The 16,969-nt window shown below is 33.5% G+C and overlaps 1 protein-coding gene and 1 non-coding gene across 2 annotated transcripts; both read right to left on the reverse strand.

The window, feature by feature from the left end:
* Window positions 1–1,665: 1,665 nt before the first annotated feature.
* On the reverse strand, window positions 1,666–16,617 carry lqfR (clathrin interactor lqfR). Its single transcript, XM_085203888.1, has 11 exons — window positions 16,421–16,617; window positions 12,111–12,312; window positions 11,476–11,604; window positions 10,882–10,990; window positions 10,418–10,519; window positions 9,967–10,048; window positions 9,444–9,610; window positions 7,610–7,838; window positions 7,235–7,362; window positions 6,067–6,255; window positions 1,666–4,812 (listed from the first exon to the last, which is right to left on the reverse strand). The coding sequence occupies exons 1-11, from the start codon at window positions 16,468–16,470 to the stop codon at window positions 2,114–2,116; spliced, it is 4,086 nt and encodes a 1,361-aa protein (XP_085060014.1). The 5' UTR covers window positions 16,471–16,617; the 3' UTR covers window positions 1,666–2,113.
* Window positions 8,748–8,940, reverse strand: LOC146528504 (U2 spliceosomal RNA). The gene has a single exon (XR_014879137.1). It is a non-coding gene; the product is annotated as a U2 spliceosomal RNA (small nuclear RNA).
* Window positions 16,618–16,969: the final 352 nt, after the last annotated feature.

A 16,969-nucleotide genomic window follows, 5' to 3' on the forward strand; every position in this document is an offset into this window, starting at 1 on the left:
TAATAAGGTTCCGTTTAATGCTATGGGTACGGAACCCTAAAAAACCTATAAAACTATATAATGGTATGGTTTTTTCATATATTTTTTTAAACATGCAACTTTTTATTATGTCAAAGTTTATTAATGACATAAACCAACTGATTGAATGATATTTTAAGTATAAAAGGAATGTAGTCATTCAATAATTAGCTACATATATTACGAATGTTTTATTTAACGAAATGTTATTCGACGGCATATCGACCATTTTATTTTTTTTTTCACAGAGAAAGTTTAAACTAATGATTAAATATATTTCTTTTTTATTCAATATCTAACTACTTGAATGAAATAACTAACAAAATTTTATGGGAGACTGCTGTTTGTTTTTTAAAGTAGCTGGTTTTTTTTTAAATAAACAGAATAAAAGAAATTTAAATGTTATATTTACTGCTACTATAAATATGATATATTTTGCTATAAATCTCTAAATTACACAGTGAGATCTCAAAACTTGTGTAATGTTTTTTTTAAATTTAAATAAAGTCGATAAGCAATAAAGAAACAAATTAAAAAAACAACCAGCAGTTGCCATTTTATAATATCGAGTGATATAAGCTGATATGCGAATACATGGCGGCCAACTTAAGTGTTTAATATCAAAATACGTATAAAATAAAACTATCATATAAAATTCCGCCTAAATACTCAATTACACAAAATGTTATGCTGTGGAGACACATTTAGAAATAAAATTCGACATACCAACTAACTCAATCAAACGTACCGAATAACGAACAAAAGAAATGCTACTGACAAAACGAAAAAACTACAACACTACCATTTCAAAACTAAAATTTACTTAAAAAAAAATATCTCCAAAGCAGTTCAATCCGGCTTCAACCGGTTTGGCATGCGTCTGCCAAAAACCAGTATCATTGTAGCAAGCTGTCGCTATTTGGAAACGAGGCGAACGCGGCAAACGCGGGGGAGGGAGTTGCCGTCCCGTTTGCAGGGAAAAAGGATCCTGCACTGCCATTGGTTGGAGCTACGGGGAATCCTGATATCTGATTGGTTGTAAAGAGGGCACTTGGCACCTGATTAGCTAAACCGGGGTTTATTTTGTGGGCTGGGCTTGCTGGATTCGATTTCAATTGGTTGATCGAAAGAGGCGGCGCGGCGCGAGGGGAACGGGGACCTAATAAATTGTCAACGTCGATGTTAACGCCGGTGTCGGCCCAAGTGGAGCCTAATTTCAACGCGGGCTTCGCCTGCTGGGGCAGTGGTAACGGGTTCGATGACAACGGCTGGAGCAGGCTGACCGGTGTTGGTTGGAGACCTGCAATCAATTTATATAGTGATTTCTTTTTAAACAAATAAGTAACACACTATGTTATATAATATTTATTTTAGAAACTATAACACAATATGATTTAGTAACTTTTTGTAAAAACTACAACTGTCAAAAAATGTAGAAAATTACCTACCATTATCATACCACCTTTTTATCGTAATAACAATTATATATATTGAAACAATGTTCATTGAAACACTATTTAGTTAAATTTATAAGATCTACTTAAATGGAAATAAAAACAACCGTTATTTTTGTTTATATATGTGTGCGTGTGTGTATGTGTTTATGTTTATATGTAAAAAATATACGTGACTCAATAAAATACCATATTAAAGAAAAAGAACATTTATTCTTAGTTACCGAATGCGGTGGGTATAACATATAGAGTTATGTAGAATTACAATTAGCTTACTTTATTTTAGGCTATAATCTAACAAGTCATTTGACTAAATGCTTATATATAGCTAGCTAAGTTACAGTTAGATTTCTAGACTCTCTTTTTAGATTCTCTAGACTTAGATAGAAATTTAGGGCCGCAGAGAATTGAAAAAACAATAAGCTATTTAGGAAAACACATTTCGATTGAAATCAACTTAAGAGATAATTCTTATATATCTTAAATCCTTAATTAATTAGTCTCTTGAGTTAACCAAAGAGATTCCATGAAAATCTGGTATCCATGAGCAACACTAATGAAAATTAATCACATTTTAATATGAAAATAGAGAAACTCATCTTCAATAATGTCCGAATGTTTAAAATATTCAAACAACCATTTTAATCACCCAAAAGTTTCTCCAAAAGCACCAATATCTCAGTGGCGAACTGTGCGGGCTCAGAGTGTGGTCCTCCCAAACGGTCAGTAAGTTCGAGACTGGTTAGAGTATCTACCAACCAAGATGTCAGTTCCATCATCACATCGTAATACTCGCCTTTTAATAGCGATTCCGGTAAAGCGATAGCTATTGAAGCTATCAATGAGATAACCGCCATTTGTATTGAAGGATCCGGTGAGAAACGCAAATAAAGAACCATTTGGAGTATTTCTCGACAGTAAATTGGACATTTTGGACAGTTTTTGGAAGCCAAGATCAATATACCGACAGCCGATAAATATCGAAGTAGCAGTAGATTATCGATATCTTGTTTTGTATTGTGATAGCTCAAGGTCAACTGCCGGTATCCAAAGCCACTGATAAGTGGATAAAAGAAATGATCAGAAACTGCAGCAAATAAATTTTTCTTCGCTTTCGACAAATGATGAGGTCGTTTCGAATGGAAATATTTAGTTTTTTTCAATAGACGTTTACGTAAAGCCTCTTCTCGGGCCGCCTCTTTGCTGATTAGTTCCGGTTTCTTCACTGGTTTCTCTTCAACATCGGTTTTCACGTCAGCAATTTTTTCCGCGGATTCCGTTAAAACGTCTAGCATAAAAATTTTAGTCGCTATCGAATACCGGCCAATATCCGAGTGTATTTCCTTACATAAATACTCCGCTGAGACTTTCGGATGATTGCAGACTATTAGGACCGATGTATTTATCTTTATAGCACTAAAATTCTCCACATGGAATTTCTCTTCCAAATGAACAAATATTTCTAGAAGTTCAACCGCCAATTTGGGATCCTCAGTTTTAAGTTGTCTGTTGACCAAATCCTCAGCAGCTGTTAAGGCAATTTCAAAAGATTCTTGATCTTTCGCTTCATTTATAATTTCTATGAGATCTCTCAAGTATTTGGGCTTTTTCTTGGTAGCTACAGGAACATCATTGCTCATATCATATGGTTGTAGATCATCATCTGAATCGAGATCCTCATCACGATTTCCCTTCCCTAGAGCATCTAACTTTGCCGATATAATAGTTTTGACTATTTCTTTTGTTTGTTGCGGCCCTTTAACTGCACACGTCATTATTGTGTTCTGTACCGGTTTCTCCACTTGACCTGAATGAACTTTCTCCGCTATTTCATCTAATGTCTCTTTGAGATCGATTTGCCTTACATCTACATTAGGTATCTTATCTTTATCGTCGATTAAACATCTACGAGTGATCGCTTGTAACGTATTATAAATATCTATACACTGTTGTCCTAACTCCTCGAAATCAAAATTCAAGCAATCGACCGCTTTTTTGTCCGAATCATCCACTTCAACGAGCATTTTGAATAAAATCTCAATAGTCGCCATTCCTACACATCGAAATTCTTGAGATATGACATCTAAATGTTTGGACATGCCTTTGTATAGTATTTTTTTCATTTCCGAAAGATCCCAAGTGTTTTTCCTCGTTCGCCAAATGACTATACGATATTTAACGGCAAGGATTAACAAAATGGAAGTGTGCATATGATGGTCAATGTTGGCAACATTGTTTAAATGTACATCCGACCATGTTTTACACAACTTATATACCAAATCGGTCAACATTTGTACCGAGTTTTTGCTAGTCGATATATAATAAACGAGATTCTCTTCTACGGTTGTATCTCTAAAATCTTTAGGATGTACATAGAAAGGTATCCTAAAAGTTAATATATCGTGCCAATCTTTGTTCGTATCTATATTATTTCCCAAAACGTTTTTTATCGATTGATCTTTAATTTTGTAATCTATTGGACTTCGTTTGAGTAAAAGAAGCGCTAATTTATCGATTGCTTGTCGATTTAATCGATTTAATAACATTTGTATCAATTTCCGTCGAACAAATCTACATTGGTCTGTGTTTTCTGGATCTGTCCAAGCGATTAGAATATCGATTAACTTATAAACACCTTGAGTGTTGCTTAAACTGTAATTAGTTATGAATTTGGACATTAAATGCGATAAATAACTGAGATCATAGTGTGTTCCTTGATGGAAGCTGCACTCGGACATAAAATCTATACATCGTATCATGTGAAAAATAAGATAATACGAATAGTTTTCGTGGGAGTATTCTTTAGGGGTTTTAGTTTTGAGTGCATTAGCCACTCTCTCGGGCACAGTGGTCAATAGTTGTACATAGGTTTCCCACTCGTGTTGTAGTACATATTTATTATTGTCGTTCATAACTAAGCTACTACAATCAATAATAGATGCTAAGATGGCATCACATTTTGCATATTTCAACGTAATATAAGCCAACGCTTCCAACACAGTGGAATTCCTTTCCTCCTTTAAGAATCCACACAAATTAATCAATATTTCGTGACTTATAGCGAAACTCTCTTCCACTGTAAATAAAGCGGAGACTTCTTCGAAATCCGGCCACTTTGGTAGCAGAGTGCGCACTACTCTACCCAATAGGTTTGCATATTCACTTCTAAGCGGCGGAGATAATATCACTTCATCCAATCGCGTGAGCTTCTGCACGGAGACGGGTCCAGGCAGCAGACGGAGTACGTCATCGAGAGCCGACGCGAGCTCGTGATTAGTCGACCGCTGAGACTCCCCGCCTCCGCAAGCCACGCCCATTGCGCGCATGGCCGCCAGCAGCCCTGTAAACACAAACACCTGAATGTGCCCAAAGGAAAACGATTCAACGTCCACCGCAGTACAACTATTGTTCACATAAATTTATATATAAGTCACATATATATTTTGTTAGGAGGCCTTATTTATAAGTGTTTTTTTTTGAGGCTATATATGTCTCATATTAATGAGACCAGAAGTAATTTTCATTATTTATTGCTTTCATTATCAGTTGTCATTGTTGTAATAACAGTGCTTGTGCACTTTTATATAAAAGTAATATTTTTTTTGATAACGTTTCAGATTTATTCAAATGGAAGAATAATAATAAACTTTTTACATACTTCATCCATGATAATAAGTAAATCTACTATTACATTTATTAATAAGGCCATTTTATGTGTATGTGTGTAAGTGAATGTAATGTATGTATAATTTAATACATAATGTCTACACATCATTAAATTGTTTAAGGACTATTTTATTTCCATTTAAGATAAATGTTTCCTTCAATTAATACTATTTATTTATATGTATATTCATATCTTAGATTTCATCTGTAATTTATTAAATTAAATCGCAATTTATTAATTATTAGTTATCACTCTACATCTCAATCTGTTGGTAAAAAACATAAAATTGTAACTCTATTCTAAAACCAAATCAAGTAATATAAATTATCACCCTAAGAGGTTTAAGAAATGTGATGGGGATAAAAATCGAGTGTATGTTTATTCTTCTCTGGAGGAATGAAATTTTAAAACTTCTGAAACACTAATATTTTTAAACAACCAAAATCGATTTATTTGGCAAGAGAATAAATTATTTATTTAAACTTTTTTTAAGACCGTTATTCATACCATTTAAAATGTCAACATTTTGTAAAATGTTTCAATATATTCCCAAATCTTCCGTAACCCAACACCTACCCCCATTACATGTGCCACCTACTCCCCGTATGTACCCATACTCTCATATACGTGATAACACTAGCAAAAAACCCAACCATTTTTCTTACAAAAAAACAAACGACACCATCCGGCAGGAACAGGCGAAAGCGTAGCAAACTAATCGCTTAGTGAAACCACAGTCAGATGGAACAGTGGATCCACTGGTAGTCACATTTGCACTGGTTGCGGGTTCAATTCTCACTAATAAATGGATGACTCCATGAATGAATAAATATTTTCATTTCTCCAATACACAATATCTCAAAATAAGGTTAAAATGGAGACTGTTTTTCTAAAAAAAATTGCAAATAAATATAAAAACCAACCCACCTGTACTAACAGGCTGCAACGTAGCGAATTGATCGCTCAGCGAGTCCACTGTCAGATCGAACAGCGGGTCCACTGGCACTGGCATTTGCACTGGTTGTGGCACTGATTGTTGGTTGGCGGAGAGTGTAGAGTTCATGTTAGTTAGTGGCGATGATAGTTCCGAGAGAAGATCCAAGTTTGAAGATGGTACTGAAATTGTATGGAAAATGTGTTTTATTTTTATATATCTATACTAATATAATAAAGCGGAAGAGTTTGTTTGTTTGTTTGTTTGTTTGAACGCTAAGATCTCCGGATCTACTGGTCCGATTTACTTTGTTTTTGTTTTGTATGAAAGCTGCTTTCTTCAGAAGTGCTATAGGCTATATAATATTACATTACACATACAAACTAATATATTTTAAAGTACTTCTCAAAAAGAAAGAAAGTGTTAAGGCACTAAGACACGAGATTCCTTCAGCTTACTCTTCTATAAACGGAAAGCGTGAAGCACTACTACATATAGCACTATACATACATACTATTTCAGAAAATAGTATAAAAATTTTAACGTGTTGGGACTCGAACTCGCGCCTCTTGTTAACCGTCCAAGCACTCTGACGACTAAGCTATACATTCTTATTTCACTACTTTATTTCACATATACTTAAAAAAATAATTAAGATACGTCAACAGTTTAGACGTAGGATTTTGTTTTTCATTTCACGTCGTTTATCCAAACTGTAATAACTGCTATATTACGTGTGACGCAGTTACGCATAGATACCAATAACGTAAACACTTACTTCTACAAAAATACTACTAAAGGTTAAACAACATTGAACTTTGCCGCCAATACCTACGCCTTGCCACATATACTGGTACAGTAATATTGTCAGTAAGGCACGTATAGTCATTAGTATTGTGTGTGCGGCCAGTTGTCAATATCATTATAGATTTGAAGAAATTCTGTTTTTGCCAGACAGTATCGGGGAGAGGCATGTCAATAATTTTGTCATGTGCGGGCGCACGCAACAGAGGGAATTGTACTAAAGGGACTAACATTTTTCACCATGGTATTAAGCAGTGGTTAGTTGGATTCAATATCTTTGTCATTTTCCCCATTTTCCACCGAATTCTGAAGGCATCGCATGTCTCGATTAACAATTAACTATGAACTTGAACTTACCGGCACTAGTAACATTATTATTGAAAGCACTTGTGAAGTCAGCGAACGCATCGCTGGGGGCTGAAGTGAAGGCTTGTGAGAAGTCTGTGAAGTCGGCCTCCTTGGGGAGTGAAGTTGGTTCTTCAGCTCTGTAGTTTCATATATAAAGTACATAAATTGTTTGTTTTTCCATTTTTCAACCAAAGCAAGAATTTATGAGGTGAGTTATATGTCAAAAATATAAAACTTCCAACATTCATTATCTCGAAAAATATTTTTACACCGCCGCCTCTACATACATTTTTTCAAACGTTTTCTACGAACAATCTTTCCTAAAGAATGTTAGTAGTATTATAATATTTCGTTATATTTAAAAAAATTACAGACATTCCTTACCTCGGATCAAAATCATCTTCAACTAACGCGATATTAGCATTAGAATTGCCAACATTCGCATTAACATTAGCAGTATTAACCGGAGACGGCGCCGGACACGTTTTGAACAGATCATCTAATAGTTCTTGTGAATTATTATTTGTGTTGGCAGCATTGGCGGTTATGTTCGTTATGTTGGCAGTATTGTTGGTACTTGTGTTGGCAGACTTGCCGTAGGACGCTGCTGCACCTGGAATTTAAAAAACAATTGGAATCAATTATTTATTATTTTCATTTCCTCGCTCCGGTGATACAAAACGCGTTGTTGAGCTCCATCATTCAACACGCGATATCTGGAAAATTGAGCGTAAAGTAGGTAACGGCGTGTTTTAACATTAAGTTCCTTCTGCTTAACCTGGTACATTTGCGATACAACATGAAGCTAAAAAGTACATTACAACAAATTGTTACAATCTCAGTACAAATTTGAACATATATACTACTAATTGTCTTATTTTTTTACAATACTATTATGATGGAACTGGGTGGCATAACTTTTTTCAGTGTAACCCGGAAATAAAAACTATTTTACATATTCAGTATCTATACTAATATTGTAAAGGTAAAGAAATTGTTGGTGTAATAGTAATACTTTAATCTCATGAATGGTTCTAACTGAAAAGTCCTTTGGTGTTGGATAGTTCATTTATCGAGGAAGGTTATGTAAAAAATTCACACAAACAGAATGTATCTTGCCCGCTCGGCGTTTAAGTGTATTTACGGGAAATTATTATTGTAGTCATTATACTAAATAAATTGTAATTTAAACATATGCAGTTTTATTTAATTTTGCTCGCAAAAAAGGAGAAAAATGTTGGGTTTGTTTCATATATATATATATATATATATATATATATATATATATAGGCAGTAGGTACTTGCGCACGGTAAAAGAGGATTATCACGCGTTAATGACGATCCCGACGGAATTTCTGGTTAAAAAAACTTATGTTGCTCCACTACTCAGTATCCAGTTTCTACGTCCATAAAAATCGGTTAAACATAACCTGTATAGAGGCGTGGTGCAGCGCAGGGGCAAAAGCGCGGTACTCTTATACTAACGCGACAAGGCCCTTTTCCCGTTAGTCATTTATATTATAATATGTGGGCCGATCCCGGCGGCATTGCAATGCCGGGCCGACCCGCGACAGGAGTGGAGCGAGCCCCGAGCATCCCATCGGCTTTCAAAAATCAGTTTAATATACTGGTCCCGCGGTGCGGGAACTTTCAGATATTAAGCTGAAAAGAACAGATACTACACTTTGATCTAAGCCAAAAGGCCGAGAAGCGATAACTGAATTTCGGATAATTTTGGTCTTGATAAAATGCTAGAACACCTTGCCAGCGCTATTCAGAAATCGGCATACAATGTTGTCGCCATCTATTTTGCGAGGTATAAATTACAGGTTTTTTTATAGCGTAACAGGTTATTACTTTTAAGGTCAGGCCAGCGACTTCGACCGCTTGAACTATATATTTTTTTCTATTTATTTCATATAACATAAGGGAAACGTCGTTCGTTTATTATTTAGAAGTTGCTGTTAATTTTGGAAATGGGAAGAAATGTGGAGAGAAGTGTCTTAACAGTTAATACTCAATGACACAAAGCGAGCGACTGTAAACACGTTGTGGGCTCCCACTCATTATTAATAATCTTTTCAATTCCTCTTAGTTCTGGTAAGAAAGCAAAGCGTGGCGTTGTCTGCCACTTAACACTTCATTCGGCTTGTCTAGTGTCTTGGTTAAGACCCTTTACAGGTGGGATACAGAATGAAAATAAAAAGAAACATATTACCTAAATCAATCTTCTTAACGGGCGTGCTGGGCTTTCCCCGGGCAGGACTCCGCAGGCTAATGTTCAGTGTTTTATTCTTCTCTTCTCTCTCTTTCTCTTTGTCGCGAGGTCGTTGACTCCGCGGGGGGGATTCGTCTATCACTTCTGAGTCGCGGTACACATTTTCTCTGTAAAAAGTCGGATTTTTTTAGTTTCACGCTGTATCCCGTATATAGTAGGATAGGCAGGGGGTATTTAGTGTTAAGACTACGTTCCCTGAGCACAGCACAATTTTCAGATTGTTGCATGTTGCGTGGTGGAACGAAACGCTGCCTTTTTATTTTCTTTACTGAGCGAGGATAAGAAAAAATTTCTTCACGTAACAAACGGCCTGTAAGCTCAATTTTGTAATTATTTATTCAATTATCATTGTATTTTTGAAATACAAATTCAAGAAGTTAATTTACATTTTTTACTCAAATTAGAAAATAAATATAAATTACTATCAAAATCATAATTTATTTTATACTAAAATAATACATACTTATTTGGTTTCCTTTGCCCATATTCACCATCTGAGTCCTCTCTTTCGTAGTCATCTTCGTCATTCCTTTCTTTACTCTCATCTGTTTAGTAAACAAAAAAAAATGTAAAAGTAATATATTTTAAATAAGTATTTGATGTTTTGGATATTTGCGTGATCAAAAATAAAATTAATCATTTAAACCAATGAAAAAGTAAAAAGTGACACATAATAAAACATAAAAATGAAAACAAATAAACAATAATAATAACAGTGTATAATCTCTGCCTACCCTGCTGTATGCGGGATACAGCGTGAAGCTGATTTAATTTTTATAAGCATTATTATTGAAAAATAATAGCGTTCTGCACTTCCACTACAAATAAGCTATAAATGTGCCAAATTTCATACTCCTCCGTAAAAAGGGGTCCAAAGTTTTGCTTCACATATATAGATATACTATAATACTAACCCCACGAAGTCCCTCTATCGCTGTACTCGCCCCACCCGCCCCCACCGCTACCCATGTTCATGTTCCCTCGAGCGCCCATCACTATCGCTTCTGATGACATACCTAAAATAAAATAATAAATAAAATAAATAAAGATTTGATATCATTGTAATGTACTTGTTGGGTTTCAACTCCGTTTTGGGGAATGTTGTTAGCTTCATGCACTTCATGCATAGAAACTAAAACTAAGGTCTTCAGTTCAGTACTTTAGAATATTCTTTATTGCACTGAATTCATATATAATTGAAGTATAATATTTAAAGATTTCAATTACAACGGTGGATTTATCTGTATAAGATATATCTTATACAGACCCAGTGAGTGGTTAATTGCAAAATAGCAGGAAAGATAAAACAGTGCAATGAAAATAAAAAAAACTTTATTGAATTTTTTCTTGTACTTAAAAAAAACATATTATATCTTACCTATATATTTATCTTTATTTTTCTTGGCCTTCTTCCTCTCTTCTCTCAACTTCTCATCGTCCTGTATGAAGTCAATGAGCTCCCGCACTTTGTGCCTTACATTGATACCCTGAAAAACATTTAAATATAATAATTTTAACAGCTGTTTATATTAATAAAAGTGTGAAGCTTTATCAGTTTACATTCTTCCCTCTCAGCAGTGAGAAAGAGGGAACTCTGTGTTAAGACATTACCTTCACCACTTGTTGTGTCGTGGCACTCAACGCCGCGTTATAGCTACCAGAGCAGAGAGGCAAATGAAAATAATTTGAAATATAATCCCATGAGTGCGGATCAAACCAGCAACCATCACGTTTAGTCAAATTCTGTTCTACTGGGCCACAAAAAATAGTTATTCCCATTAAAAAAAATTACAACTCAACGAAAAAAGAGCCTAAAGAAGAATCTAGAAAATAAGATACCAAACGAATAAAAAATATCCCTTTTTTTAATAAGGTCTTTGATTTTTGCGATTTTTACACATTTTAAATTTAATTCTTAAACCGGAATAATCGCGTATATTTAGTATTAGGCTTATATATTCTTCTTTCTCACCTGATCTTTCCCCATATCATCTACAAATGTGAAGTTCTCGAGGGAACGCAAATCGTATATGTGCTCGCGCGCTGACGTGACCACTCTTTCAGAGCCATTCCTCACTAAATAACTCAATAAAAGGAGACACTGAAACAGAAAATGGAGAAAATGGATATTTAGATTAATGTGAATTTAAAAGGAAAATATATATTTTTTGTATTTTCCTGATTACATGAATCACTCACATCTTCCTATCAAAAAGGGGTGAGTGCAAATTCAGCTTACACTTAAATCATAACTATAATGTACGTTAAATTAACTATTTCCTAAGAACTATCTAATATTGACTCCACAGCATCGACATGACTTCAGGAAAGTGTTCATATGTGAAGGTGACTTGCTGAATAGTGGGACCCCACGCCTCATGTTATGTAGGTTCCTTATTTTCCTTCCAGCTTTCGAGACATTGGGTGTTAAATGGCGGTACGACGCTCTTTCCTCGTCTTGTTACCAGCGATAGAAAATTAAAATAATTCATTCTCCCGTAGGAATCGAACCCATAACCATCGTGTTTAGTCATCCCTGTGCCATCTATATTATTATAATAAAAAAAAGTATGACATAGTAGATATTATAATAAAAGGAATACCAACCTTATAAGTCCGTCTCCAATGCGATCTATTATCATGTAGCATCCGTCTCCACAACATGGACATGACCTCAGGGAAATGTTCATACGTGAAAGTAGCTAAGGCCAGTTCCTGCATCTGCTGTCCAGTGGGTCCCCACGCCTCGTCTGATGTAGCTTCACGAACTTTACCTTCCACTTCTGTGTAGTTCATCACTACGTTGGTGCTGGTTAAAAAAAATATTCGAAAAAAATTATATTATTATTAGAAAACGAAAGTGATGCAGATTAGTATATTAATAATTAGGTATGTAGGTAGTTCAAGCGGGGAAAGCCACTAAAATGAAATAAACGAATAATAAAAAAAAGTCAATTCATTCTTAAGCCGACAAAGAAAAATTATTCATTAAATTTAAATAATTCATAATGCAGGTGGATAGGGAAAAAACATACATATTACATCTAAATAACTACTCTATATGGATATATCTATATGAATTTCCAAAAAGGAGGTCGAGTAGGTTATTTCAATTTTGATGTAATACAAGTATAACGTAATAAACAAGTTTCAAAAATCACCAATATGGTCAAATGAATGTTAATAAATAAAACGATAATATCGTGAAAGTAATTGGTACTTGTCAATCGAAGGCATTATGGTTGCATGTTCAAATTCGCGTAATAAGAATGTTAATGTTTAACTGAAATCTTCGAGTATGTTTGTTTTTTACATTGTATACAGATATATATAGAAAAAGACAAAATACGTGGCCCTATCAGGAGGAAAAAAAACTTAGTATAAATAAAATGGGAAAAGATTGTATGTCTGTAGAGTTACATTAGATTTAAATCATATATTTTTAAGCTGTATCCTGCACTTAGCAGGGTGCCTACCCTGCTAAGTGCGGGTAAGTTCCTCTGCCTAGAGGGGACCTTAGTGTAGAGAGACTCCGTTCCCTTTAAGACACTTTCGTTCCCCACCTTTCACCGAATTATGGAGACAGCGTGTTGAGTGGCGGAACTCGCTTTGCCTGGCCTATGTGTACGTTTCGTGACACTTTATTTGTTATTTGCACACCTATTGTGAAAGATTATTTTAGAAACAATGCGTAGTAGAAACCTAACGCCAAGTCAACGGACAAACGTATGTATACGCGCTATTTTGAATTTCAATATTTTTTTTCATTTATGCTATAAAAATATTAAAAAAATAGAAGAGAACAATTAAAGAGATTCGACTACCGGTACGTTTAATATTTTTATAGGTTTTACTTAAAATATTTCTAATATTTGTTTAACAAAAAAACAAATCTTCAACGAGGTTGGGACGACTCACTAGTAAATAATACAAAAAGTTGACATTATTAATAAGGTATGAACAGTTACGTAGCAGTCATGGCGTAGCATTAAGCAACAATATAAAGAGAAAGACTGTAATGTTTTACTGATCTTATATAAAGGGTCAGCAAAAGTATGTACCTAGTTGATATCTTCAATGCTTTAAATATATTAAATGGTAAGACAACTTGTAGCGAACTGACAATCAGAGAACTGAGAACTTAATGTCTTAATAGTTAAATACATAGCGCCGTAGCAGTGGGTGTATAAAAATGCGTAGATATATAACGATGTAGTAAATAACGATGTCACGCTCATTAAGAACATTAAAAAAATTATGTTATATTATCGAGACTGAAATAATATTTCAAAATATTACGTAACACAATCGTGACTGTAAATATTGAAAAAAACTAATACTATTACTCCTAATGAAAGAAAACATAAGTTGTAACAAGTTGTTTATTGTTTTTCTTTTTCTTTTCAACTTAACCCGCCAGACATAAACCTATCTACTTCTAGAGAGAACCTAGCGTGAAAACACTCTGTTCCACCATCCAACACAATTCGAGATAATGCGTGTTGGGTGGCGGAACACAACGTCGCACTTAGTTTTACATTGAAATAGACCAAGTAAATGATAATAATTTTTTTTTTTGCTTTATGCTGTATCCCTGACATAGCGGGGAAGGCAGATGGAACCTGGGAACTTAGTGCTAATACACCCCATTCCCATTTTGTGTTGAATGATAGAACTTAATGCCACGCCTTGCCTCGTTACCAGAGAGCAAGGAAATAAAAATATTAAATATTCCATTCCCTCGAGTGGGAATGGAACCCACAAAACATTCTCAAAAAATTAAAAGATAATAAATGTTATATTTTTTTAAATATTAAAAATAGGAATCAAGCCCACAACCAATGAGTTTAGTCACATGCTGACCAACTCCGTTATAATAGTGCCATTATCTCGAAGCAGGTATATTTTTTTTAATTTTGTTGAACTCAAATGTATTACAAATAATTACAGGTACGGATAGATAACAAATTATGAAATTTTTATACAATTTAGATAACAAACATGTAATCCACTTAGGATAATGACATGTAAAGAGAGTAAATAGAGGTGTGTCTATGTATTATTTATATGACATATTACAATATTTTTTGTATCAGCACACTGTAACCCTCATATTGTAGGCCATTTCTGAGATTAGTGTTCACAAACGCACAAACAAATAGACAAAAAAATAATAAAAATTATTGATTTTGATTCTATGACTTTGATAAATGCCTACAAAAAAAATTTTCTTTTTCAGCGATCAGTTGTACTTTTATTAAAATTATACAGATAATTTCAGCATGAAAAGCAGAAAAAATGTTCCAAGGTAAGTTCTTATCACCTAACACTAACTATCTTTAACACAATCAATCACACTTATGTAAAAGATAAATAATAAATATGTTTAACCAATTTGTTTACAAATTATACATACATATATAATATTTGCATTTCCATGCATTCTTTAAACATAATAAATAAATCAAAAAATAGAGAGAACAGAACATGATAAATAATTCACTCCTTTGAATAATTATACTTTTTTACATTTTCTTCAACTTTAGAAACCTTCCGCATTTAGCAGGTTAGTCAAAAAGAACTTAGTGCTTAGACATTCTTTTCTCTACTTTTTGCACCTAACAGACACAAGTGACAAAACTCAACTATGTATCCTATATCCTTGTAATGCCATAATTTAAGGTAAGAAATGATATTAAGTTTTGCCGTTCAACATTCTACTTGGTTCCCTTTGCTGAGGGAAGCTAAATAAAAATAATCTACCAAATGGAGATTGAACCCATAACAAATGTGCAACAAGAATCTCAAATATTTTTCCTACTGTAAGGTCTACATATAAAATGTATGTAATATACACAGTAAAGTGGCACTGATTAAGAAATAGTGTCAAGGTTAGAGCAAAAATGCATTAAGATTATTTGTCATTTTATTTGTAAAGATTTTGTGAAATAATATATTTTGTAGTACACCTTGTTGTTACCTTAAATGAAATGGTTGTTTTGGTTGATGTAATAATGTATAATGTAATAATAATAAAATTATTAATATAACCTTAAAACTCAATATGTTAGTGAGTTCATATTTTTGAAGTAACCAAAGTTAACATAAACATATAATATAAAAAAAAACAGTGTCACACTTTATCCCACATAGCAGGGTAGGCTTAGGGCAGGCTGGCAAAGAAAAATAATATAGTCTTAATAGTTAATAGCATTCAATACTATGGCATTGGTTCATCAAAAGCTATTAATAATTGAAGTTAACAATCACAAATCAATATAAATTGTTACCAATATGCATATACATAGTTTATTTAACTATTGACTATTGACCTTCTAAAGCATAGTTTTTATTAAAATGTAGAGAAATAAAATCTTATTTATTTAAATTAACATAATTCATAAAAAAATTAACTAAGTTTTCAAAATGGTTATAAACACAAATAAAGGAACTGAAGGGTAAACAGGAAGTGCTTATGTATACATTGCTATACAAATCGTTTAGGCTAAATAAGTGGTATTTAAATATGAATGCAAGTAATTTACTGTATGTCGAAATCACATTATTAGGTCTTTCGACATTATTGAATGCCTTTAGAGTTCAATAATAGGCGGCTACAATGCATTGTCATGTCAGATTACAGTATTATAATAAATATACAGGTATTTTATGTAAATAGCGATTAAGTTGCCCATTTTCTTATCATATTGGATATTGATAACGAATACTGTCTTCCAAACGAGTAAGACGACAGTACGTAGTACATATAAAAAGTATCACATTTAAAATTCACACATGCATAAATTAGACATTCAGAAGAACATGCAACTGTGGATATTTCGAATAATTTAAAGACTAGATATTTAAGTAGGATGTGTAATTAACATAAAATTATCTAAAATATTGTTTCAACTTACACCTTGTCGGCCAGCTCGCGGACTTTCCACATGCTTATAAAACGATCCATTTCACTGCACTGTTCTTGTGAGATATTGGATTAACTAAATCACAGTAATTATACGTAAAATAACATAAAACTCATATATAAACGTTAGCTGATGATTTGGCTGACATTCTCGCAAAATGGCGAGAGCTAGATATAATGTTGCCAGGTTATAAAAATAATGTTTGAAAATTAAATTATATTTTTTATTTTAAGCTAGCGACCCGGAAGCGGCTTTGCCCACTAGAATTACATAATTATTATTTTACTAATCTGCATAACTTTCGTTTTTTTTATAATAATGCAAGTTTAATAACAATATCTATACTTATAATGAAAAGTTAAGTTTCAGCTTCAATTCAATAAAAGTTATTTATAGAAGTTATTTAAAGTTATAGAAATTCGAGCAACATTCTTAAAAACGGTATATTTATTATATTTATAATATAACAATAACAACCGGTAAATGTCAAAAGAAGGTTGCCAAAATACAATGGTAAAAACTGCAATTAAATTAATAAGG

The sequence above is a fragment of the Heliconius melpomene genome, chromosome 19, assembly GCF_056956725.1.
Source record: "Heliconius melpomene rosina isolate 202511_hmr_F chromosome 19, ASM5695672v1, whole genome shotgun sequence".
Taxonomy (NCBI): Eukaryota; Metazoa; Arthropoda; class Insecta; order Lepidoptera; family Nymphalidae; genus Heliconius; species Heliconius melpomene.